Source organism: Spermophilus citellus, assembly GCF_964194105.1.
Source record: "Spermophilus citellus genome assembly, chromosome: 5".
Classification (NCBI taxonomy): Eukaryota; Metazoa; Chordata; class Mammalia; order Rodentia; family Sciuridae; genus Spermophilus; species Spermophilus citellus.
In genome coordinates this window covers 58,743,082-58,769,269 of record NC_138186.1, presented here as the reverse complement: position 1 = coordinate 58,769,269, position 26,188 = coordinate 58,743,082, and the positions used below count along the sequence as shown (strand labels likewise).

Sequence of the window (26,188 nt, the reverse complement as noted above, 5' to 3'; positions counted from 1 at the left end):
TCCCAAACCAAACTCAATAACTTGCACTGAAGTTAAAATCTCTTCCCATTTTTTTTACTTCAGTGAACCTGAGTGTGTCTGTCAGGATCCTGTGTGTCATCTTTATTATTTCCCTGTGGCCAAGCAATCACAAGTTCAGGGGTAAGGCCCTGAAGGAAAGAAAAATTGAGATAAGACGGAAAAGAACACACAGTGGATACCAGTCAGTAAAGGTTTGAACTCACAATGTGCCTGGCCTATTTAGGGGACCATGCTGAATGGAGGGCTTTGACCAGTGAAATCTGACTGCAGGTAGGAACAGGAAGCTCCCAGATGATTTGGTTCAGTCACCAAGCAAATGTTTTAGGAGACTAATGTGGTGTAAATCCATGAAAGAAGATTTATCACCTAGACAATTACTATAGTTGTCTAATTAGGGGATGGTAGGAATGTAGTGGACTGTGGAGATCATCTAGACTGCTGGTTCTCTATCCTGACTGCAACTGAGAATCACTTGGGGAGCTTTTGGAAAATGCTGAGGAAAGGCATTAACCTTTCCTCCAGGCTGTTTAAATCAGAAGTTACAGGGGTGAGGTTCCGGGATCCATATTTTTTTTAAAGCTCCCTGAGTATTCTATTGCTCAGCTAGAGTTCCTCATTTTAGAGAAGAGAAAATCAGGGCTCAGCAAGTTTAAGAGCTTAGCCCACAGAACCATTCACTGGCAGAGCAGAATCAACAACTCAGCTCTGACTACTGAGCCAACTCGCTTTTCCAATACATTTCATTCCCTCTTAAAGACTTCCTTAAATCATCCATGCTCTGAACCTCTACCTTCTCTATTATGACATGGGACTAACATTACTACTTATAGAAAGAAGAGGAAAGGTTTAGAAAGAACATGTACAGCTCTAGCACTGTCTCTGTCATTGTTAATAAAATGATTATTTTCACTATTATTGGAAAGAATGGATGTGAGATATTTTCAAAGAAGAATTTTATAAGACTTGGTAATTTATAAAGGTATAGGAGAGTCAGGTGTGGTGGTGCATACCTATAAGCCCAGAAAATTGGGAGGCTAAGGCAAGAGGATCGCAAGTTTGAGGCTAGCTTCAGCAACTTAGTGAGATCCTGTCTCAAAAAATACAAAGGACTGAAGATGTGGCTCAGTGGTTAAGTGCCCCTGGGTTCAATCCTGTCTCAAAAAATAAAAACAACTGAAGATGTGGCTCAGTGGTTAAGTGCCCCTGGGTTCAATCTCAGGCAGGCCCTGCCCCAATCTCAGGCAGTCCCTACCCCCAACCTAGCCCCCTCAAAAAAAGAAAAAAATGTAGGAGAAGAAAATAAGAATATCTAGATTTTTTTGTGTGTGTGGTGCTGGGGACTGAATTCAGGGATGCTCTACCACTGAGCTACATCCCCAGCCCTTTTTATTTTTATTTGAAACAGAGTCTTTCTAAGTCGCCAAGGCTGGTCTTGAACTTGGCAATCATTGTGCCTCAGCCTCCCAAGTACCTGGGATTACAGATGTGTGCATCACACCCAACAAGAACATTTAGATTTTGAAATATGTCTGAATATCTGAAATTCCATAGTAAGGCAGGCAGGTGGGGTTGGAGGGAGACAGGGAATTGGGGAGGCGCAGGCGGGGCTGCAGACTTGAGTAGAGAATTTAGCCTTACTCCCTCCTGCACTCCCATACCCACTGTGCTGTAGGTGCTGTAGGCAACATGGGCTCAGCTAATCTCAAAGAATTTTAAATCTATAGATCTAAAGAGTTTTGGATCTGTAATAATGGGTTTACTTTTGTTTGATAGGCTAAACTCTTGAAAGTCACGGTTTAATCATTGACTTTAAATTTTTTAAAAATTTATTTCTTTTAGTTGTACACAATACCTTTGCTTTTATTTATTTACCTTTATGTAGTACTGAGGATTAAACCCAGGGCCTCACACATGCTAGGCAAGTGCTCTACGGCTGAACCACAACCCTAGCCCACATTAAATTTTTAATCCATTTATAAGTGAGTGTAAAACCTATAAGTTACTCTCAGCATTAAGACTTAAATTCACTGGGCTCCTTGGAGAATGGGTGATTCTAGGTTCCAGGCAAGGGGATCTCAAGGTAAGCCTATAATATCTTGTGCCAAAAAGCAAGAAAGTACTCAGAGAAGGAGTCATGTACAGAGAAAAAGTACAGGAGCCAACAGGCCTCCATGATCAAATTTGGGACAATCTGAGTATCTAAAAGGAAAGCAATAGATTACAAGACATTCATATATAAAAGAACATATGAACTTTTAGAAATACACATTAAACTGTTACAGATGAACCAGTATGTCAGGATTAGCTTCAAAATAGCACTGCACAAGGGGACAATGGGTAGAGTAGGGGTGAGACAAGAGCAGCCATGGGCTAGTAAGTGCTGTAGTTGATTAAGTGTGGGGCTCATTACACTGTTTTAACTACTCTGTTCATGTTAGAATTTTTCATAATAAAAAAAATTAAAATGAATGCAAAATTCCTAAAAGCAAATGTGTGAGTTCATAATGTTACTTAAAAAAAAAAAAAAAAGAAAGAAAGGAGAAGAAGAAAAAGCTTTTTTTGTACAAGGGATTGAATTCAGGGGCACTTGACACTGAGCCACATCCCCAGCCCTATTTTGTATTTTATTTAGAGACAGGATTTCACTGAGTTGCTTAGTGCCTTGCTTTTGCTGAGGCTGGCTTTGAACTCGCAATCTCCTGCCTCATTCTCCCAAGCCGCTGGGTGTGGAGAGCCATTCTGACACGTGATTGGGTGACTCCCGTTAAGGGCCTGAGGCGCTCTGGCTGTGTCGGAGCTTTCCCGACCCTTTCCTGATGAGAGAGCCCATCCATGTGGGGGTGTGCGTGACCACTGACCACGGAGACCCAATCACTGACCCTGACCTTGGAGTGCAGCCCCCCCTCAACCTTCATTGGATGGAATTCTCCCCTGAATCTCTTGTTCCCCAAATAAAAGGCTACTTCCAGGCGTGTTCGCGCTCTCTCTCTCTCTCCTGCTAGCCCAGAGTAATCCTCGCTGCCCTGCTGGGCGGCTAGAGGCGGGAACCAGGGAGGCGAGCCCTCTCGGACCTAGCAATATAAATAAGGTAACTGGTTTGTGTGTTTTATTTCGATCTCTTCTAACTAACTTAATGCCTAGAACCTCATTAATGAAACCACTGCGCAGGCCGCATGGTAGAGCTGGGATTCTAAGCCGCTGGTATGTACCACCACACCTGGTAAAAAAAGATTCTCTTTATGGTAAAATCTCAGTCAATAAATGTAAATAGGGTAGTACAATTTAAAAAATCACCATTTTTGAAACCATCAATTATAATATTTATTGAAGGCCATCAAAGTTGACATAAGGAGGGCATGGTGGCACTGCTTAGCTGCTTGGGAGGCTGGGGCAGGAGAAGAGCAAATTCAGTGCCAGACTAATCAATTTAGTGAGATCTTGTCTTAAAATAAAAAATCAAAAGGGCTAGGGCACCCTTGAGTTCAATCCCCAGTACCAGGAAAAAAAGGATGTCTCAGATCCCTGGGACATAAGACACATGATAGTCACTTGGTCTCAAAGCACAATCCTAGAGATCATTTCTTCACAAAAGGAGCAAGTACCTAGAGGATAAACTGGGCAAGGCATCACCAATATTCAGCATCACCAATAATGGGACAAACTGACATTATGTGTCTTGCCCAAGCTGTTATGCCAGAGGGGCTTTAATGAGGAGGAAACAATTAGAAAACTCCCTATTGAGGGCTACTCTACACTATTGATGGGGCTGTTATACACTAAAGAGAGGTGACAACTAAATGAAACCAGTGCTCTCTGATTGGATTCTATAGTGCAAAACTGGCATATACAACATTACTGGCTCAAATCAAAGAAATCTAATATAAACCACTAATGACTCTAGGTAAGTGGGCTCACTATATTGTTCCAAATTCCCAAGTGTTTGAAAGTTTTCCCATTACAAAGATAGGGAGGAGACTTAGGTTCACACCCCAAGAAACTGGTTACACTGGTTGTCTGCAAGTAACTGGGTGGCTGGGTAGGCACTTTTCTGTACCATGCAATTTTTAGAATCAAATTAATATATATTAATATTGAAAACAAATAATAATTACATGTAAAAACTTGGCCCTAATATTAGCCCTTTATAGTATTAAAACTTGCTGAATTCAATTTCCTCAAAGAGATAAACACCAAAGGTCTCTGATAATGGTACTTTAGTTCATTATAATTCATACAAAAATTTACACACAAATTATAAAGTAAGAGTCCCTATTGGTGTTTCAGATGCTGTGGGGGTTGTGATCTACATACTACTCTTCCAATTCATGCCACCTCCAAGGCTATCATCCCTTTCATCAATACACCTGTTCCCCAAAAGTGACAGGAGGAGCACACTTGAATTAATACCACTGGCCTAGTTTCTGGTACTTTTTTGGCATTAAAATCACAAAAAATTACTTTGAAGCTGCCTGTGTAGATTTCTTATTAGCTTTGAACAACTGAAACTTTTGTGGTTATGAGGTTTTCCCCCTTTGAAGCATTATTATCTGGCCAAAAAAAAAAAAAAAAAAACGGGGGGGGGGGAGGACCATACTGTAGCTGATTAGTATAATTAATCATAATAACAATAAAGCAGATCAATACATACTGATAGAAAATGATACTCAAGTGAGTGAAAATATCTATGGTATATTACAGATTATATATATATATATATATATGTGTATATATATATATATATATATATTTTTTTTTTTCCCCATGTCCTCTGTACAACAAAAGCAGAGGCTATGTCTGGGAAAATAGAAATAACCTAAAAACAGGAGACTTCAGGAAGAAACTGTGGGACTGGAGGGAAGACCTGCTTTTTTTCTGAACTATTTAGCAACTGTTTTACAATTTTACCAACTGCATGGTTTACTTATTTTTAAGAAATGCACCAGGCATGGTTGCTCACACCTATAATCCCCAGGGGCTTTGGAGGCTGAGGCAGGAGGATCACGAGTTCAAAGCCAGCCTCAGCAACAGCAAGGTGCTAAGCAACTCAGTGAGACCCTATCTCTAAAGAAAATATAAAATAGGGCTGGGGATGTGGCTCAGTGGGTTGAGTGCCCCTGAATTCCTGGTACCAAAATAAATAAATAAATAAGTTTGATAAATGCTGTCTGGGAATCATTTTCTCTGTGAGGGATAAGTTTTTAAAATTAGAAGGAAATTTAGCTAACTTATATCCTGCCACAGGACATTGCAGTTAAGGTTTTGTATACTTTCTCCTAATCAAGTTCTGAGTGTTTCTTAAGAGCGTTTTCAGTTTTCCAGTTCACTACATTGTCTCTCCTCATCAATTTTCTTATTTGCTTTTTGTGGAACTAGGGATTGAGCCCAGAGGCACTCTTCCACTGAGCCACATCCTCAGCCTTTTTTATTTTGAAATAGGGTCTCACTAAATTGCCCAAGCTAGCTTCAAACTTGCCATCCTCCTGCCTCAGTCTCCCCATTCTCTGGGATTAAAGTGTGTACCACCACACCTGGCTTTCTTCACCATTTTTCTAAAAGAGTGAACCATTTTAAAAAATATTTTACAATTACATGTGCATTTATTACCGAAAATTATTTGTAAATCTGTACCCAAATTTATTTGGAAACCTGTTAAATGGCTACATAGTATTTTATCATTTCAAATCATTCCCTTATTATTGGACATACGGGATTTTTAGAAAACTTTCTGCAATTTAAGAGTATCTATGTTATGCTTCATTTTGAAAAAGAAAGAAGGGGAAATAAAAAATATGTATGTATCTGCTTATGTGTGTGAAAACAGGAAGAAAAGTGAATTCGGGGGAGGGTGCAAAGTGACAGGGAAGGCACGCATGGTGGATGTTAGGGTTTAGGTCTGAAATGCCCTCTAAAGACTCATGAATTGACAGTTTGGTCCCTAAAGCAGCAATAATCAGAGGTGACGGTCTCGGGATGTGACCGAATCATGAGGGATCTGACCTCATTAGTGGACTAATCCATAGATCATTTCCATGGTCTCATAGCTGATGGCCTTATTGGGAGATGGTGTAAACCATAAAAGATGGGGTCTAGTGGAGGAAGTAGGTTACTGGGGGTATGCCCAGGAAGGAGGACAGTTCTTGTCCCTAGCCCCTTCATCTTTCCGCTTCCCAGCTACCCTGAGCTGAGCAGCTTTGCTCTGCCAAGTTCTTTCACTGGAATCTTTTCTGCCTTGCCTCAGGCCTAGAAACTACAAATAGAATCAGCTGACTATGGACTCAGGTGTCAGAGACTTTGAGTCAAAATAAATATTTCTTCCTCTACGACGACTTTTCTCCCAAAGGCAAAAAGCTAACTAACATAGGGGAGGAGTGAGTTCAGTCCAGGTCTATGTTCTGCGCAGCCCCAACTGTGCCACCATGCTAATGGCTGATGTGTTCCAAGGAATTAAGTAGCCAGGTGTGGTGGGACACTCCTGTAAACCCATTATTCCAGAGGCTGAGGAAGGAAGATTGAAAATTCAAGGTCAGCCTATGTAACTTAGTGAGACTTTGTCTCAAAAAAAAAAAAAAAAAAAAAAAGAGAGAAAAAAAATATGCTGGAAATGTAGCTCAGTGGTACAGCACTTTGCCTAGCACATGGTGCAAGGCCCTGGGTTCAATTCCCAGTACCAAAAAAAAAAAAAAAAAAAAAAAAAAAAAAAACAACAAAACAAAAAAACTCCAAAACAATGAACCCAAATAACTTTGAATACAGTACTTTCACTATAAATTCTTAAGCTAAAGACAGCACTATGAAACAATATTGAAGTCTAATCAGTAGATCTATATTCATAATGATGAAAAACATGGATTAACAATTCTAGGGGCTGGGGTTGTGGCTCAGTGGTAGGAATGCTTGCTTAGCAAGTGTGAGGCCCTGGGTTTGACTCTCAGCACCACATACAAAATAAATAAATAAAATAAAGTTATAAAAGATATATTTTTTTTTTAGAGAGTGAGAGAGGAGAGAGAGAGAGAGATTTTTTAATATTTATTTTTTTTTTTAGTTCTCGGGGGACACAACATCTTTGTTGGTATGTGGTGCTGAGGATCGAACCCGGGCCGCACGCATTCCAGGCGAGCGCACTACCGCTTGAGCCACATCCCCAGCCCGATATATATTTTTTTTAAAAAATAACAATTCTAAAACTACTTACTACAATTCTAGGATTGAGCAAACAAATATATTGTGGACCTGTTCTTTATTGCTTTTAGAAAAGGAAGCTACGAGTACAGAAAAGAAAGAGGCTTGAGTGAATCCAGTAGTTGTAGGATACAATTAGAAGTATCAACATAAACTCATAGCTAATAATTATACATTGATAAATACATATGAATATTAAGTATTGCATATGTATAAATAAGCGTATTTACCACTTGAGATGACCTCAGTAGCTTTGAACTTACAGAGTGCTCAGACCTTGCTTTCTAAATATTATTCTCCAGAAGGAGGAGTAAATCTCCTTATAGAAATTGTTGATTCTAGGAAAGGGTCACAGAATTTAAAAGACGAATATGGAACATCTTTTTCTTTTTTTTATTTTTTATTTTGAGACAGGGTCTTGCTAAGTTGCTAAGGCTGGTCTCAAATTTGCAATCCTCCTGCCTCAGCTTTCCAAGTTGTTGGGATTGCAGGCAAGTACCCATATGTCCATGCCCAGATAACAGGGAACATTTTGTTTTGCCAGAAATCAAAGTAAGTGCTCAAAGCACCACAGAAACATGTCAGAAAGATCAGCAGCCAATTTGGAGGGGTGCCCGTTGGTCAAATTTGGGTTGATTTGAGCCTCAAAATAAATGATTACAACAGTTTATAACTCACTGAGTAAAATCCATGAGTAAGAATCTATGTGCTCAACTGATATAAACAAACAAACATGTAAAGGGAAGAGAAGGAAAAATCTCTTCCTTAGAGTAGAATAGTGATGATATTAACTCTGCCTATCTAAAAGCAAGGTACATCTTTCCATCTTCTAAGGTCTTCTTTGATTTCTTTCTTTAGGGTTCTGTAGTTTTCATTGTATAGATCTTTCACCTCTTTCATTAAGTTGATTCCTAAGTATTTTTTTTTTTTTTTAGCTATTGCAAATGGGGTAGTTTTCCTCATTTCCCTCTCAGAGGATTTTTCACTGTATACAGAAATGCCTTTGATTTATGGGTGTTGATTTTATATCCTGCTATTTTGCTGAATTCATTTACTAGTTCTAGAAGTTTTCTGGTGGAATTTTTTAATTCTGATCAAAATCCCAATGGCATTCCCCATAGAAATAGAAAAAGCAATCATGAAATTCATCTGGAAAAATAAGAGACCCAGAATAGCTAAACCAATCCATAGCAGGAAGAGTGAAGCGGTGGCATCACTATACCAGACCTTAAACTATACTACAGAGCAATAGTAACAAAAACAGCATGGTATTGACACCAAAACAGACTGGTAGATGGATGATATAGAATAGAGGACACAGAGACTAACCCACAAAATTACAATTATATTAGATAAAGGTGACAAAAACATTCATTGGAGAAAAGATAGCCTTCAACAAATGGTGCTAGGAAAACTGGAAATCCATATGCAACAAAATGAAATTAAACCCCTATCTTTCACCATGCACAAAACTCAACTCAAAGTGGATCAAGAACCTAGGAATTAAACCAGAGATTCTGCGTCTAATAGAAGAAAAAGTAGGCCCTAATCTTTATCCTGTGGGATTAGGCCCCAACTTCCTTAATAAGACTCCTATAGCACAAGAATTAAAACCAAGAATCAATAAATGGGATGGATTCAAAGTATAAAGTTTCTTCTCAGCAAAAGAAACAATCTGTGAGGTGAATAGAGAGCCTACATCTTGGGAGCAAATTTTTACCCCTCACACATCAGATACAGCACTAATCTCTTGGGTATTATAAAAAACTCAAAAAGCTAAGCACTAAAAAAACCCCAAATAATCCACTTAATAAATGGGCCAAGGACCTGAACAGACACTTCTCAGAAGAGGATATACAATCAATCAAGAAATATATGAAAAAATGATCATCATCTCTAGCAATTAGGGAAATGCAAATCAAAACTACTCTAAGATACCATCTCACTCCAGTCAGAATGGCAGCTATTATGAAGACAAACAATAATAAGGTTGGCAAGGATGTGGGGGAAAAGGCATACTCATACATTGCTGGTGGGGCTGCAAATTGGTGAAGCCAATATGGAAAGCAGTATGGAGATTCCTTGGAAACTGGGAATGGAACCACCATTTGACCCAGCTATCCCTCTCCTCACACTATACTCAAAGGACTTAAAACCAGCATATTACAGGGACACAGCCACATCAATGTTTATAGTAGCACTATTGGGAACTATTGGGATTGGCTAACTTCACTTATCATTATCTTCTCCAATGCCATCCATTTACCTGCAAATGCCATGATTTTATTCTCTTTTACTGCTGAATAATATCCATTCATTATATATAAAATTCTTGAAATTTCTGAATGTGGAAGAGAAAGGCAGTGGAAATGGAGAACTGAGGAGGGTAGAAGTGGGGTATAGAAAAGGGCCTCCTAGCTGGGAAGGAGAGGAGCTGGAAATACAGAGTATGCTCCAAATGAATGGGAACCGAAAGCAGAGGAGCAAAAGGGTCAGTTAATGACAATGAAGGACTGAAGCTGATGATCAGTCCCTTTTTAAGAAACTTAATCCTTGTGTGGTGTCACCAATTACCATAGTAATTTACCTGCACAATGGCATGGTAAGAGCAGGCTCAGGTACCTGGTCAAATGAGAATGCCCAGATTCTCTCCCTCTAAGTGCTTCCCTCTAGTGTGGGGCCACTGTTGAGTCCTACTGAATCCCTGAGTCTTTCTGGTTGGCATCCAAGAAGCAGCTAAAACATTCCACCTAGTTCACTGTCAAAGACTGAGTGGCCTGCTATGTGATATATATAAATAATAATCTAAAATAATCTTTCTTCTTAAGTGCCCATAATGCATTTCATCAAGTACATACAAATATAAATACTGGCCCCTGCTGAGTACTTGCTATCTGCCAAGACTATGCAAATGCTTTGTGGGAATTATCTCATTGAATCCTGCTAATAACACCATGGGATGGTAACGTGGTTATATGCCCATTTCACTGAAGAAGAAAGTTAATTAACTGGCTCCACATCAGAAAATCTAGATTCAGATGCCAGAATCTGTCTCCAGAAACTCTAAACCAAAATGTTATGCTGGATAAAATATTTTAATCATGAAGATAAAACACAATTGATCATAAACCGAGCATTTTAAGTTAACAAATTGGGAGCCTAAGATAAAAATTATATTTGAGTATGCATTCTATTCTTCCATTCTATAATCTGTCAGACATTTATTTGAAGAAAAAAAAAAAAAAGCATTACCTGACAGAAGAACTGTTGCTGGGTTCCTGTTCCAGGTGTGTTACTGAAGGTGCTGGTAGATTTGGAAGAAGAAACTGGAAGACGATGAGACACGCTGACTGGTATTGGAGTCCTGTTTGGCTGGGTCAGCGGGTCTCCCGTAAAGTTTGATCCTGATGCACCAGATTGAACCACAGACCCAAGGCTAGGATGGGCAGTGTTGCCTGAACTAACAGCAGGGAACCGACTAGGTCCTGACATGCTTGTTGCAGAGGGCATGGTAGTGAAGCCTGGTCTTCCTTGGGAAACGCTGCTCTGCCCAGGTGACAGGTGTAATACAGTTGGTGACGCTTGCTGCAAGGGCATCTGCCCACCAACAATCTGAGGAGAGGCATGATTGACTATCACTGGACTTCCAGAGGTGGCGAATGTCTGTCCCGACACTAACTGGACGGCAGTATTCTGGTTGTTTATCATCTGTCCAGAATATGGTTGGTTGGTCCTGAGCATGTTGGAAGAATTCCTATTCAACATGACATGCTCCGAGGCCACTTGGCCAGAAATGAGCTGAGAAGGTTGAGTCTGAAGAAGTTGCCCATTAATGGTCTGGACATGGTGTACCGAGTTGGAACTGACGGAAAGGCTTGTAGGTATGAGGAACTGACTTTGGGGTGTATGAGGCTGGCTCATGGGGGAATGAATAACGATACTACCCCCAGTGCTGCTCACTGCCTGTGAGGTGACGGGCTTTCTTGTATTCTGTTGGTTGACAATGTTCACAGACATGTGTGGACCAACTACTGAGCCCTGGGGTGAGCTTGCAGAGGCAAAAGAGATTCCTTGTTGTACATGATGCTGCTGAATTCCCAAATTGTTCACATTGTATGTATTTTGCTGACCCATCTGGATAGGCTTTGGCTGTATATTAATTGGGACTTTATTTGAGTTTGGTGCAAGACCCCTTTGTATGATGATGTTATGCACAGGTAAAGATGTTTGAAAATTTGTGCTGTTAAATGGAACGGTAACAGGCTGTGCTACTGGACTGGAACTGGAGTTCCCAAACAAAGAGTTGCCATTAGGAGTCTGTCTATGAACCAGAAGCCCTCCACTCACATTTGATGGGGCTTGCTGTCCGCTGCCCTTTAATATAATTTGAGATCCATCTAGATTATTAATAGTCATCATGGAAGGTTGATTACCAAATGACCCAATTAATTGTATTTGACCAGAACCACTAATCTGACTGCTATTTGACAAATGCTGGCTGGGAACACTGATCCCCACGTGTTGCATAAAGCCATGTTGCACACCTACTGTATTGCTTGCAAATGATGCACCAACAGGCACGTGAGTCACCCCTATAGGCTGCAGCGTCTGACCTGAGTAATTAGAAACATTAGAAGCCTGAGTAAAGGATGCTGATGAAGAAGGATGAAGCTGAGCTTGTGCAAACTGTTGGCTTGAACCTATACTGGCATCTAAATATGCCTCTTCTGCCAATGTCTGTTCAGTGATATTAGCCTCCTGCAAGGATTTCTGAAGAATGTCAAAAGGTTGGTCCTCACTGAGATCAGGAAGAGGAGAAGACTCAAGTTCATCTTCAAGAAACTGAAGGCTACTTGAAAGTGGCAGTCCATCACTGGGCCCTTCTCCAAGCTGGTTGCTTACACCTTTGAGGGATGATTTAGGATCAGCATTCTGAAAAAATAAGAAGGTATTATATGGCATATCCAGCCTTTGAAAGAAATGCACAAAAATTAATCTCACTTTTGAATACAAATAAAGCATAACAATCTATTTTTCAAGTACAAGTCTTTAAACTACTCACTTTGTTTTCTAAACACTGTAAGTCTATACTTTCATTGCTCTGGTAAATTATTTTGTAGGGAACAGATAAACAACATGAGTGCTGAATAATACCTGTAGTTCAGCTCCATGATTTTGAGATACTGACATAGACTTTAGTTATTTTTATTTTTATTTTTTTGGAGCTGGGGATAGAACCCAGGCCTTATGCATGCTAAGTACATGCTGTACCACTGAGCTACACTCCAAGCACCTAAGATTTTATTTTTTTAAAGTGGCTTCAGTGGCTGGGGTGTGGCTCAGTGGTAGAGCATTTATCTAGCATGTGTGAGGCACTAGGTTCGATTCTCAGCACCACATATAAATAAAGTAGCTTCCAGTCCAAGGGAGTGGGACTCAAATCTAGAGTTGTTATGTATTAGGAGACAGTTTTTCTTTCTAGTCCTTTGTACCCCAGAAGTCCAAGTGAAGGATGTTATTCTACAAGGGGTCTACAAGGTGTGCCAGCAAGAACAGTCCAGATAAAACAAGGTTCTAACAAAATGAGTCACTGATTTTTTTTTTTTCCTCCTTGATGGTACTGGTGATTGAACCCAGAGGCATTCTTCTACTGAACTGCATCCCTGACACTTTTTAAATTTTTGTTGAGATAGGTTTGCGAAGGCTATCCTCAAACTTGTGATCCTTCTACCTTAACCTCCTGAGCAGCTGGGATTACAGGTGTGCACCATACCTAGCCATTTAATTTCTTCAAAGTAATCAACATATTAACATGTTTTTAAAACCACTAATGTTTTTAACAACATTTCTTTAAATTAACGACAACAACAAAAAAACCTAAAAAAAAAAAAAAAAAACCTAAGAAAACTCCACTTAAGTGTTCTTTTTAAAAGTAAAACATTTTTGGGGGGCTGGAGTTGTGGCTCAGTGGTAGAGCACTTGCCTAGCATGTGTGAGGCCCTGGGTTCGATTCTCAGCACCGTATTTAAATAAATGACTAAAGATCCATCAACATCTAAAAAAAATATATTAAAAAAAAAGTAAAACATTTTATTTAAGTAAAACATTTACTAAGCTCACTTGTAGGTTAGTTTCTGTCCTCAAGGAGTTATTAGGAAATAGGCATTTCAACTAGAGATAATAGCATAGGGTAAGAAGAGAACTGAACACAGTGATAAATAAGACACACTCCACTGTCTAGTAGTCTTTTATGGAACATGCCAAATATTGTAAAAGGAAATAATAAGGAAGCAACAGCCATTTAAAATAAAGTGAAGACAATATGGGTATACACACTACTGAACCGTACGCTTGAAAATAGTTGTTTTTTTTTTTTTTTTTGGTACCATGGATTGAACCCGGAGGTACTTAACCACTGAGCCACATCTCCAGCCAATTTTTTTGTATTTTATTTAGAGACAGGGTCTTGCTGAGTTGCTTAGGACCTCACTAAGTTGCTAAGGCAAGCTTTGAACTCACAATCTTCCTGCCTCAGCCTTCCGAGCCACTGGGATTACAGGTACATGCCTTTGTACCCGGCAAGATGTTTTTGTTTTACTTTTTATAGTGCTGGGGATCGAACCTAGTGCCTCATGTATGTTAGGCAAGTGCTCTTCAACTAAGCTATGTCATGCCTAGCACCAAGATGACAAATTCTGTTGTATGTATTTACTACAATTAGAGAGAGAGAGAGAGAGATTGAAAAAGAAAGGGGGGGAGGTAAAGAGAAAAGTTAAAAACAGAGTATTCAAGAATGAGTATGCCAATTTGCCTTAACTAAGGTGGTGTTAGGTGCTAAATTACGAGAAGACCTAGATAGAAAAGCTGACTGATTCATTTCACATCCAATTAACAATTGAAATAGGACTAACATATCCACCAGGTCAGGTGGACATCATCTTTGGACTTGGAGAATCATTTGAAAGGAAGTGGGGAAAGCAAGAAAATTTCTGGGTTTGGTGGCACATGTCCATAATCCCAGCTACTCGGGAGGCTGAGGTAGGAGGATCACAAATTTGAGGCCAGCCTGGGCCATTTAGCTAGACCCTACAATCTCGACATAGTAACTATGTATAGTACAAACATGGTAATCTTTTTTTTTTTTTTTATGGTGTTGGGGATTAAACCACTGAGCTACACTACATTCTCTGTCCTTATTTTTTTTTTTTTTTTTAAAGAGAGAGTGAGAGAGGAGAGAGAGAGAGAGAGAGTGAGAATTTTTAATATTTATTTTTAGTTCTCGGCGGACACAACATCTTTGTTGGTATGTGGTGCTGAGGATCGAACCCGGGCCGCACGCATGCCAGGCGAGCGCGCTACCGCTTGAGCCACATCCCCAGCTCTCTGTCCTTATTAAGTTTTAAAAATTTTTTAGACAGGGTCTTGCTAAGTTGCAGAGGCTGGCCTTGAATTTATGACTCCCTTGCCTCAGCCTCCTGAGTTGCTGGAATTACAGGTGTGCACCTTCAGCTTTCCAAGTAGCTGGAATAACAGGTGTAAACCACCACTCCTGGCTCAAACACAGTAATCTTTTTTTTTTTTTTTTTTTTTGGTACCAGAGATTGCACCTAGAGGGGCTTAACCACTGAGCCACATCCCCAGTCCTTTTTTTTTTTTTTAATATTTATTTATTTATTAGTTATTGGCGGACACAACATCTTTGTTTGTATGTGGTGCTGGAGGATCGAACCCGGGCCGCACGCATTCCAGGCGGGTGCGCTACCGGTTGAGCCACATTCCCCAGCCCCCCAGTCCTTTTTATATTTTATTTAGAGACAGGGTCCTGATAAATTGCTTAGGGCCTTGCTAAATTGCTGAGGCTGGCTTTGAACTTGTGATCCTCCTGCCTCAGCCTCCCAAGTTGCTGGGATTATAGGCATGTATCACCAATGCCTGGCTCATATACCTTGTCATCTGTGACTAAAAGTAAAAAACATGTCAACATAATTCAATAGATTTTCTTCCCATATAAATTACAAAAGACAAAGATTCTGATCATGATACAAAGACAATTAAAACTTCAATTAATGGTGCCGCCTATAGTCCCAGCTACTCACAAGGCTGAGGAAGGAGGATGACTTGAGACCAGGAGTTTGAGACCAGCCTGGGCAACACAGTGAGACCTCTGTCTCAAACAAAAACAAACAGGGGCTGGGGATACAGCTCAGTAGTACTTTCCTACAATGTGTAAGAGTTTGATCACCAGCACTACAAAAAACACAGACAAAAAAGGCCCCCCCCCATACAACAAATAAATCTTCAATTCACAAGGCATCCTTGAGACAAAAGTACTTGAGCGTTAACATTTTGTTTCCAATACTCACAGAAGAGTTGGCGAAAATTGAATTTGAATTGGCTGCAGAATATCCTGCATTAGTCAAGTCATCGTTACTCTGCAAAGAGGAAATTCAATAAAGAAGTTGCTTCAACTGTGAGAAGGAACAGATTTTTATGTATATGATGTTCTAGGTAATACTTACAGATTTATTACTAGGTCCATGTAGAAAATAGTTCAATGCTTGTGGGTCTCTAGAAAAGAAAAAAAGAAAGAGGGGAACAACAAATAAACAATTACCTTCACTTAATTTAAATATAATGAATATATAGCTATATATTTACTAGGGCAAAAAGAAAATGACATTAGTCTGAGAAAATCTCCTTATTTTAAGGCCATTTTCTTAGTAATTCTTTGTTTTGTTTTGTTTGTTTATTGGCACCAGGAATTGGACCCTAGGGTGCTTTACCATTGAGCTATATCTGCAGCTCTTTTTACTTCTTCTTTTTTTTTTTTTTTTTTTTTTTGAGACACTAAGTTGCTGAAGCCCTTGCTAAGTTGCCAAAGCTGGCCTTGAAGTTGCAATCCTCCTGCCTCAGCCTTTTGCATTGCTGGGATTAAAGATGTGTGACAACACTCTTGGCTAATTTTTTTTTTTTATTTACGTTGTTCCAGTTCCAATTATCATTCCTTTCTGCCTCCTAGGATTTTCTTTTCTTTTTTTATAGTACTGGGGATCAAACCCTGGGACCTGTGCATGCTCAACATGCGCTCTACCACTGAGCTACACTTGCAGCCTTTCCCCCTGGGATTTGTTAAAAAAAAAGTTTAGTAAGCAATTACTAAATTATGACCCCCATGTTGATATATCTCTTTCTCTTCCTGCTGTAACTATGATGGTCATTTAATTTTTATTAAAAAATTGAGCAGGTTTCAATATACTTTTAGGCTGTTTTTGTTCAGTAAATGCCACACATTTAATTCATCCTGAGTTTAAAATAAGCACCTTACCCAATAAGATCAAGGAGACACGAGTCATCATCATCATCCATGACAACTGTAAAGACAGGAAGAGGAAAGCATGTTTCAGTCAAGCAGATTGAAAAGCCAGTGGTATCAGTGCAATGTAAGAACATACCTTTCGCTTTTTTAGATAAATAACCGTGTAATTCATGAGATAGCCCTCTAATTGCTTATTATTAATGAGATTTAAAATTTTTTTGTGGTCTCTGGACATGGTGGTGCATACCTGTAGTACCATCTACTTGGGAGACTGAGGCAGGAGGATCACTTGAGCCCAGGAGATTGAGCCCAGAAATTTGAGGTCAGCCTGTGTAACACAGCAAGACCATGTCTCAAAATAAATAAATAAAAAATAATAGTAAGTAAAATAAAATTATGTGGCCATTCAAGAAAATATTGTTTAAATTGTGTTTATTGAAAACAAACCCTCAACTTATAAGTCAAGAAAGATTGTGAAAAAAAACAAAGATAGTTGGCAGCAACTTCTCCCTCATGCAGATTCCCCAAAGGGACTATAAACGAAGAATAGTTCATTTCCTCAAATGTAGAATGAACAGGAGAGAAATAGCATTTTTGTTTTAGAAAAGACCTCATAGATTCAGAAGTTTTTCATTTGGTGACTGAATGTTTCTAAACATGGAGAGCAATCTGGATTTCTTGCCATATTTTGGCTATCTTTAGGAATAAAAAAAGTGGGTTCTCTGCATTTTAAGACAGAAGAGGAGGCCCTCTGGCCGCAGGCTTTGCTATGGGCTCTGGCCTGCAAGACTGGGGTTCTTCCCCCTGCAGAGGCACTGCCACTGTTTGATTCCAAACAATCCATATCCCAAAACTAGAATGTTTAAAGTAGAAAATCTTAACCAGAAGTTCAACCCCCACTCCAGGATCTGACTCCCTCTCTCCCCCACCAGCGGCAGCTTCAGGCTCAGCCAGCACAACGACTGTGCTCTGGCTGAAACCATAACAACTGTACAAATTCCAAGAGCAGTTCTCTCCCGAGATCTAGTCAACTTACACTAGTGATCCGACACCTGGCAACACTGCTTCGCACCCATTTTGAACCATGCGTGGAATAATTTACATCACGGAATGCCAGGGCCAAGGGTTCTGGAGAAGTTGGAAAGGGCAGTTGTGAACGGCAGTTGGACGGAGGAATGAAATCCTGAAGAGATGCCCAGAAGAGGGATACGCCCGAAGAAGGCAGAAGAGATAGTCTCTACTAAATGCTTTTTTCACTGTTGAAATTGCCATCTCCTCTCCAGTTCCCCCCAGTTTGCCATTCTGTCAGTCACAAGGCCAAACAAATACAAAATTCATTCCTGTCACATGGAAGGGCACTCAGGAAGAGTCTGGAAGGGTAAGTCCTCCCAATGTGGAACCTTCCCATTGGTGGATGAATCTGTGCAGTTGTTGGGCGATCTGGGTGATTACAATCCATCTGAGATAGAACGCAGTGGAGAGCAGAAATGATGGGTGAGAAAGGAGGAAGAAAAAGTGGGAAAAATTTGCCAAAAGGTGACATCTATAGCTGAAACTAAGAAGAGCAGCCAGCTAAGTGAAATCTGCTCTTTAGGACCCAGACCGAGTTACTCACAGGCATGCTGGCATGAATGTACTAGCACAGCGTGAGTTTTGAGCAGTGAAATGGGACTGGAAGGGAAATCAGGAAAGCTATCATCAAATGGATATAGAAAAATCTGTGTGAAGGGCTCCCCTTAAATCCTGAAGATATTTACTGTGGTAGAACCATGTTAGCTAGAGTTTAGTATTACTATCCCAGGGGCCTGCTCTGCAGACATCACAATCGCATGGAATAAATCAGTCAATTGTGATGTCTAGTTAAACCTATAAAGTGGATATTATTTCTTTACTTCATCGTGAACATTAAAAAGGAGTTCTAGTGTGTCCTTCCTAAGTTTATTTTTTTAAATGTCTGGGCTGCAGATTTAGTTTAGCAGTATGGCACATCTGAACATGTGGGAGGCCCTGGGGTTTGATCCCCAGCTCCATAAAAAATAAACAAGCAAATAAAATACCTAACAGTCTCTGATACAAACTAATTAATAAAAAAAATAAGTAAAAAAAGATCCTACACCAAAGAAAATCACTTATACAGCTCTTTCAGCTTCCCTCCCTACTTGGTGCCCTTTCCCTATTTCTGATACTCCGAGAAAGGAGGTCAGCAAAGGCCACAGAGGCGTCACTACCACGAGGACTTGCAAGCGTACAGAATGTTTGCTGTGCCAAAATTCAAAGTGAAAGCTACTCCTTAAATAATTTAAATAAAATAATTTTATAATATTGGATTAAATTAAAGCCACATGCATCATTCTCTATCAAACCAAGGAGGCTGCTCAAACACTTGACTTAAAAGAGCCTCCCTGAGGATATCCAGCCTATGGGTGCATTGGGGATCCTACCAGGCAGGCGGCCTCCTCAGTCCCCTGCAGATAGAACTCTTAAGAGTCTTCACAGTCAAGGGCACCCTGAGAATTCTACTTTTTAAAGGACCACACTCTTTTCTGGCTTTAAACAGTTTCAAATTACAGGAGATGGACCTTACCCCTGCATCCCTGGCTTTAAATTGTGCTGAAATGCAGTCTAATCCTTTCCGCAGAATGATATATGGCTCATTAAAGTAAAATTATAAAATTTGACTACAGTTCTAGCCAGGTGCAGTGGTGTATGCCTATAATCCCAGCAGCTTGGGAGGCTGAGAAAGGAGGATCATGAGTTCAAAGCCAGCCTCAGCAAAAGTGAGGCATTAAGCAACTCAATGAGACCCCGTCTCTAAATAAAATACAATGAGCTAGGGATGTGGCTCAGTGGTCGAGTGCCCTTGAGTTCAATCCTAGGTATCACCAAAAAAAAAAAAAAAGACTACAATTCTAAAATGGAAAGACAATTCCAGGATCAGACTAAAAAAGGAGGAGTTTCTTTGAATTCTCACTCAATTCTGAATTCTAATTAAGGCTCTATTTTTTTTTTCATTCAAGTAATAAGCCTGGAGTCACTGGACAGATGTATGACACCAAGTGAGTTTTCTACAGCTGTGTGAAAGATGGTCCTTGTCCAAGGGGAGACTCCCTAGATCAATGGTTGGAAACTATTTCTTGGCAATAGCTATCACCAAGCCACAGTCACTCAGAAACAGCAGCTCTTGACAGCAAGGTTTGTCAGGGAGGGAAGGGGAATAGGTCACCCTGCAAGTTCAGAATCACTACCATGGACACTGGAAACATCCTTGAATATATTAAAACTAATATTTAAAATTATTCTTAATAGAATCAATAAATATCTTGAATAATAGCTTTTAATCAAGAGGATACAGTGTAAAAGTGATGGTTCAAAACAGTGGAGAAATGGCAATCATATGGAAAATATGTGGACCCATACCTCACACCTTACACAAAAATAAATTCCAAATGGATCTAAGAGTTAAATGAGGGAGTGAGGGAGAGAGAAGCTTAAAGTGCTAAAATAACACATGGGAGAATTAAAGAAAAAAATCTTGGCACAGGGAAGTCCAAGTATGTCACATAATACAGAAGTCACAAAAAATTGACAAATTTCATGCCAAAAATTTTAAAATTCTGCACAATAGTCTGGCATAGTGATGCATACCTGCAATCCCAGTGACTTGGAAGGCTGAGGCAGAAGGATTGCAAGTTCAAGGCCAGCCTCTGCAACTTAGTGAGACCCAGTCTCAAAATTAAAAAATATAGGGGGCTGGGGTATAGCTCAGTGGCAGAGCACTTCTGGATTCAATCCCCAGAACTGCAAAAACAAAACAAAGCAAAACAAAGAATACTCTGTATCAGCCCTTTTTTTTTTTTTTAAAGCTGGGGATTGAACACAAGAGTGCTTTACCACTGAACTATATCCCCGGTTCTTTCTTTTTAATATTTATTTTTTAGTTGTAGTTGGACACAATACCTTTATCTTATTTATTTATTTTTATGTGGTGCTGAGGATAGAACCCAGGGCCTTGCATGTGCTAGGCAAGCACTCTACCGCTGAGCCACAACACAGCACCACCCCCCACCTCTCCCCACCCCATTCTCTTTATTTTAAGACAGGTTCTCACTAAGTTGCTGAGTGTCTCACTATGTTGCTAAGGCTGACATCAAACTTGCATCCTCCTGTTCAGTCTCCTAAGTCACTGGGATTACAGGTATACACCAATGCGCATGGTTACATCCGCTTTTTTTTTTTATTACATTAATTAGGTTTAATGAGATTATACATCATATATCAATGGTCTCATCAATAATGATTCCAATCTATAATCAACATTTCAAAAAATGGAAGTTTTTGGGCTGGGGTTGTGGCTCAGTGGTAGAGCACTAGCCTCGAACATGTGAGGTACTGGGTTCAATCCTCAGCACCACATAAAAATAAAGATACTGTGTCCATCTACAACTAAAATTTTTTTTAAAAATGTAAGTTTTATATAAATATATATAAAATATATATATATATATAAAAACAATATGTTGCTTATTCTTTAATTTCTAAATCATACTCATTCACACACTGACTGCCTGAAATATACATAAACATTATTTTATGACAAGGCAGAATATCTACATTCTCAACTATACCAAAAAAAAAAAAAAAATCCAAAATAGTGTTAAGGGACTTCCTTGAGTTAAAAATGCAAAACTAAGTATATTGGGCTGGAGATATAGCTCAGTTGGTAGAGTGCCTGCCTCACATGCACAAAGCCCTAGGTTCAAACCCCAGCATCACAAAAAAAAAAAAAAAAAAAAGAAAGAAAGAAAAGAAAACTGAACATATTTATAAATATATATTTAAATCTTCCATTCCACTTTTCTTTTTGGTGGGGAGCGTGGGGGCTAAATTTTATATAGATAATATCTGCTCTTATATTTCCACTCATATTAAAGACATCACTATCCTGTCACTCAAGCCAAACCTCCTCTCCTTTACCAGTCCCCCACCTCCAATCATCAAGTGTTAACAAAACATCTTCCTAAATTTCTCTGGAATGGATCTCATCCTTAGTTTCCTTTTGCAAGTCCATTTCTTCATGAGTCTGTTATGTGAGATTTTAATTGCTCTGTCACAGTTTTCTCTTCTTCAGTCAGTGGTGACAGCTCCAGATCTGTTTGCTTTTGTAGTTCTTCTATCATGGTCATAGTCTTATTCAAAGTAGCATAAATGCGGCTCTTAGTGTCTTTCTGCTCAACAGCAACTGGTTTAAAACGTGCATATAAAGATTGATAGCGAGACTTCATCGCTGACAATTCCTTTAGGACAGAAACTGGATTTTTCTGGCCTGCTGAGTCAGGATGATTTCTCTTGATTTCATATTCCAGCCTATACTGAATGTAATCCAGATCAGAGTCAGCAGTTCGAGCTTATCGACCTCCGCCTCCATCTTAAAAACAATTTGAGGGCTGGGGATGTGGCTCAAGCGGTAGCGCGCTCGCCTGGCATGCGTGCGGCCCGGGTTCGATCCTCAGCACCACATACCAACAAAGATGTTGTGTCCGCCGAGAACTAGAAATAAATATTAAAAATTCTCTCTCTCTCTCTCTCCTCTCTCACTCTCTCTTTAAAAAACAAACAAACAAACAAACAAAAAACAATTTGATTTTCGTTAGGGTCAGGAAGAATATCAAAGAGTTCTCACGAAGAGATATGAAGAAAAATGACAGACTATTTAAATTCTTTTCACATGAAGGAAAGCTCTAGTAACAAGAAACCTATTGGTATCGGGAAGATGTATTTCAGCAAAGCCAGCTGAGCTCTGGTTCTTTAAGATGCTCTAAGATAGTGGCAATGGGAAAAAACTAAGCTTGACTTTTGAGAGCCAGAAAACAGGATTTCAAATCCTTCACAAACTGAACTTTGGCATGTGAGCACGAGTTTAGTGTTTTCTTGACTTCTTATTCTTCCAAAAATATGGCATACTGAAGATGATGGCCAAGAAACTGAAATTTTAAAAGGCTATCAAGGACTTACTAAATTATGAAAAAATGACTGACATTTTCTTTATCTTAATTAATTATGGTACAGCATCAGTACATGACATAATTTCCCAGTCACTTACAAATTCACCTCTAAAAGGTGTTCAAGGGTAGCACAGAATCACATTGGGACTTTAAGGAATCATGAACTAGGAATGATTACAGTCTTCAGAATGTTTTTTTCTAGCTATAGTCATTTTTATTTTTATCCACATACATAACATTTCTAGTGTTCTTTATTTCTTTGAGTAAACTCAGGTTTCATCTGGCATTATTTTCCTTCTCCTAAAGGATTTTCTTTATTATTATTTTTATCATTATTATTTTGGACTGGAAATTGAACTCGGGGGTACTTGACTACTGAGCCACATCCCCAGTCCTATTTTGTATTTTATTTAGAGACAGAGTCTCACTGAGTTGCTTAGCAACTCACCATTGCTGAGGCTGGCTTTGAACTCTCAATCCTCCTGCCTCAGCCTCCTGAGTTTCTTTTTTTTTTTTTTAATATTTATTTTTTGGTGTAGATGGACACAACACAATGCATTTTATTTTTATGTGGTGCTGAGGATCAAACCCAGGTCCCGCCCATGCTAGGTGAGCGCTCTACCGCTGAGCACAATCTCAGCCCAGCCCCCTCCTGAGGTTCTTTTTATTTTTATAGCAGGTCTTCTAGTGATAAATACTTTTTACTAGAGATTGAATCCAGCAGTGTTTTACCACTGAGCTACATCTCCAGTTACCTGCCACCTTATTTTTTTGGAGACAGTGTTTTGCTAATATTGGCTTTGAACTTGCAATCCTTCTCCCTCAGCCTCCCAAATAACTGAGAATACAGACATGTGCCACCATGCCCAGCACTTTCATGTCTTTAAAAAGTATTTATTATGCCTTAAAAATCAAATAGTTATTTTTTGCAGTGATGAGGATTAAACCCAGGGCCTCACACACGGTAGGCAAAATTATTATTATTATATTTTATTTTACAGTCCTAGGGACTGAACCCAGGGATACTCTACTACTGATCTACATCCCCAGCCTTTTTTTTCCAAAAAAATTATTTTATATCTGTATTGACATTTAGAAAAAAATAAATACCCCAGCCCTTCTTATTTTTTATTTGAAGACAGTGTTTCACTCAGTTGCCAAGGCTGGCTTCCAATTTGCAATTACCCTGCCTGAGCTACCACTCACCGGGATTATAGAAGTGCAGCACTGTGTCTAGCTCCTACCTTTATCTTTGAAATATATTTTCACTGGGCATATTGTTCAAGATTAGACCCCCCCCCCCATTTTTAAAGGTATTGCTGCATTGTTACTCATTATTTCCAAAGAGAAATCTGTTTTCTTTCTTTGTTTCTTTTATTCATAATATCTTTTCCATTTGAATTCTGTAATTTTATCTTTACCACTAGTTTTAGGCTATATGATTATAATATGCCTTGATATAGTTTTCTTCATTCTTTTGTGCTTGGGGTTCAAAATATATAGGCATATAGGATGCAGGTTTCTAGTTTTCCTTCAATTTAGAAAAATCTCAGTTATAATGTTTTCAAATATTTTATGCTCCTCCCTCTCCTTCTGAGAACCCAATTATAAGTGCATTATTAGGCTGCTAATTGGTGTGCGTGTGTATTTCTTTTTTGGGGGTAGGGAGGTTTCAGTCTTTTTATCTCTCTGGTTTTCATTTGGATAGACTCTATTGCTGTATCTTCAAGCTTACTATTCTTCTCTTCTGTAGCGTCTAATTTGCTTTTAATTGGTAATCCTGCCAGTGTGTTATTTTCAAACACTATTTTCATCTCTAGAGTTCAATTTAGGTCTTTTTGCCCAAGCTGGCCTCAAACTCCTAGGCTCAAGTGATTCTCCTGCCTCAGTCTCCAGACTGAGGTATGCACCATCACACCTCATTGGCCATTTGATAAGTGTGATCCTGGGGATTGAGCCGAGGGATACTGCCACTAAAAGAGCTACAACCATACCTCTTTTATTTTTTATTTTGAGACAGATTCTCACTAGGTTGCCCAGGCTGGCCTAGAACTTGTATGATCCTCCTGACTCAGCCTCCCAACTCACTGGAATTACATGTGTGGACCACCACAGCCAGCTACGGTTTGATCCTTTTAAACTTTGTCAATCTTCAGTAGAGGGTCAATTTTGCCCTGTACTGAGGCAGTATCCTTCTGGTTACTCCACTTGATGTCCCATGAATTACAAGGAACTTTGCACACTTGTAGGTGGGCACAAACTTTTGTACGAGTTCCAAGTCTTCTTTCCTCTAATCCTTTCAGGTGGTCCTTTTCTAGGACTTGGTAGTTTCCTCATACACATGGACTGATCAATTATCTTGAGGAAGGTGTGTAGGTTTCAAGAGTGTTCTCTTTGTGCACCTCTCTTCTCGCCCCACCTATAAACTTTAGCCATTTTCACCTTCCAGCTTTATTAGCTCAACTAAGTAAGACTGCCAGACCCCATCTGGGTCGACTCCCTCTGCTATGACCTTCCAGTGGGCAGGGACACTGATATAGCTCATGTTGTTTGTTTTCTTTTGGGGCGTGTATGTGTGTGGGGAGATGGGTCAAGAGTCATTGTTCAGTGCTGCCTGATATCCAATGTCTAACCCCTACTATTTCATATATTTTGTTCAAATGTAAGTTTTCTTATGTAAAAAGGTTATGATGGTTATTCCACCATAGCCTTACAAGAATTAATTCTAAGTTTTTGTTTCAATTAAGAGTTCATCAGTATGACTTATAGGGTTAAAGTGCCCTATAAGAGGAAGAAGAGAACGGGAGAAGGAAGAGCAGAAATTTAAATTGTTTGCTCAATTTTCTCCTGTGCTTCTTTTTGTTTTCTACACTGAAGAACAGCTTAGAAAATGGGAGAGCCTACTTCTTTATTTGTCTTTAATCAAGTTTAGGGAGTATAAAGAATATCAGTACCTTGCACATATTATATGCAAGGTACTATGATAGGGACTGGGGATATCAAGTGAATGTTACATAAAATATAATAATAAGCAGGACAAGATGGTGCCCCATGTAATCCCAGCTACTCAGGAGTTTGAGGCCAACCTGGGCAACCCAGTGAGACCCTGTCTCAAAAGAAAAAACATAAAGGACTGGGGCTATAGTTCAGTGGTAGATTATTCCCTGGGTTCAATCCCCAATACACACACACATACACACACACACACAGTAATAACAAATGTAAATACCCTGAACATCAGAAAAGCAAGGCTGAAAAGTGAACTAATGAGACTAAGTGGGGTGGCCCACACCTCTAATCCTAGTGGCTTGGAAGGCTAAGGCAGGAGGATTTGTGAGTTCAAGGTCAGCCTCAGCAACTTAGTGAGGTCCTAAGTAACTTAGCAAGACCCTGTCTCTAAATAAAATATAAAAAGGGCTGGGGATGTGACTCAGTGGTTAAGTGTCCTGGGTTCAATCCCTGATGACAAAAAAAAAAAAAAAAAAAAAAAAAAAAAAGAAAGAAATGAGCTAACGTATGTAGACAATTTTCCAAGGAGTGTCATGATCAAAAAAAAAAAAAAATTTGTCACGAATAACCATTTACTCAGGCTAAGTAATTATTTATGTCATTCAGGATATAAAGTATTGTTATCTTATTCCTTTTACCAGGGTGTAATTGTTCTGGG

General features: G+C 39.3%; 1 protein-coding gene across 6 annotated transcripts in view; it reads right to left on the bottom strand.

Moving 5' to 3' along the window:
- BICRAL (BICRA like chromatin remodeling complex associated protein) overlaps positions 1-26,188 on the bottom strand; it is a 106,364-nt gene that overhangs the window by 24,821 nt on the left and 55,355 nt on the right. For all 6 annotated transcript variants that reach the window (XM_081296009.1, XM_081296010.1, XM_081296011.1 and 3 more), the window contains 4 exons: positions 16,529-16,574; positions 15,723-15,771; positions 15,567-15,635; positions 10,456-12,135 (listed from right to left, as the gene is read on the bottom strand). In XM_081296009.1, coding sequence (XP_081152135.1) covers positions 10,456-12,135; positions 15,567-15,635; positions 15,723-15,771; positions 16,529-16,569 — 1,839 coding nt within the window. In that variant the 5' untranslated portion in view covers positions 16,570-16,574. The remainder of the gene's footprint in view (positions 1-10,455; positions 12,136-15,566; positions 15,636-15,722; positions 15,772-16,528; positions 16,575-26,188) is intronic.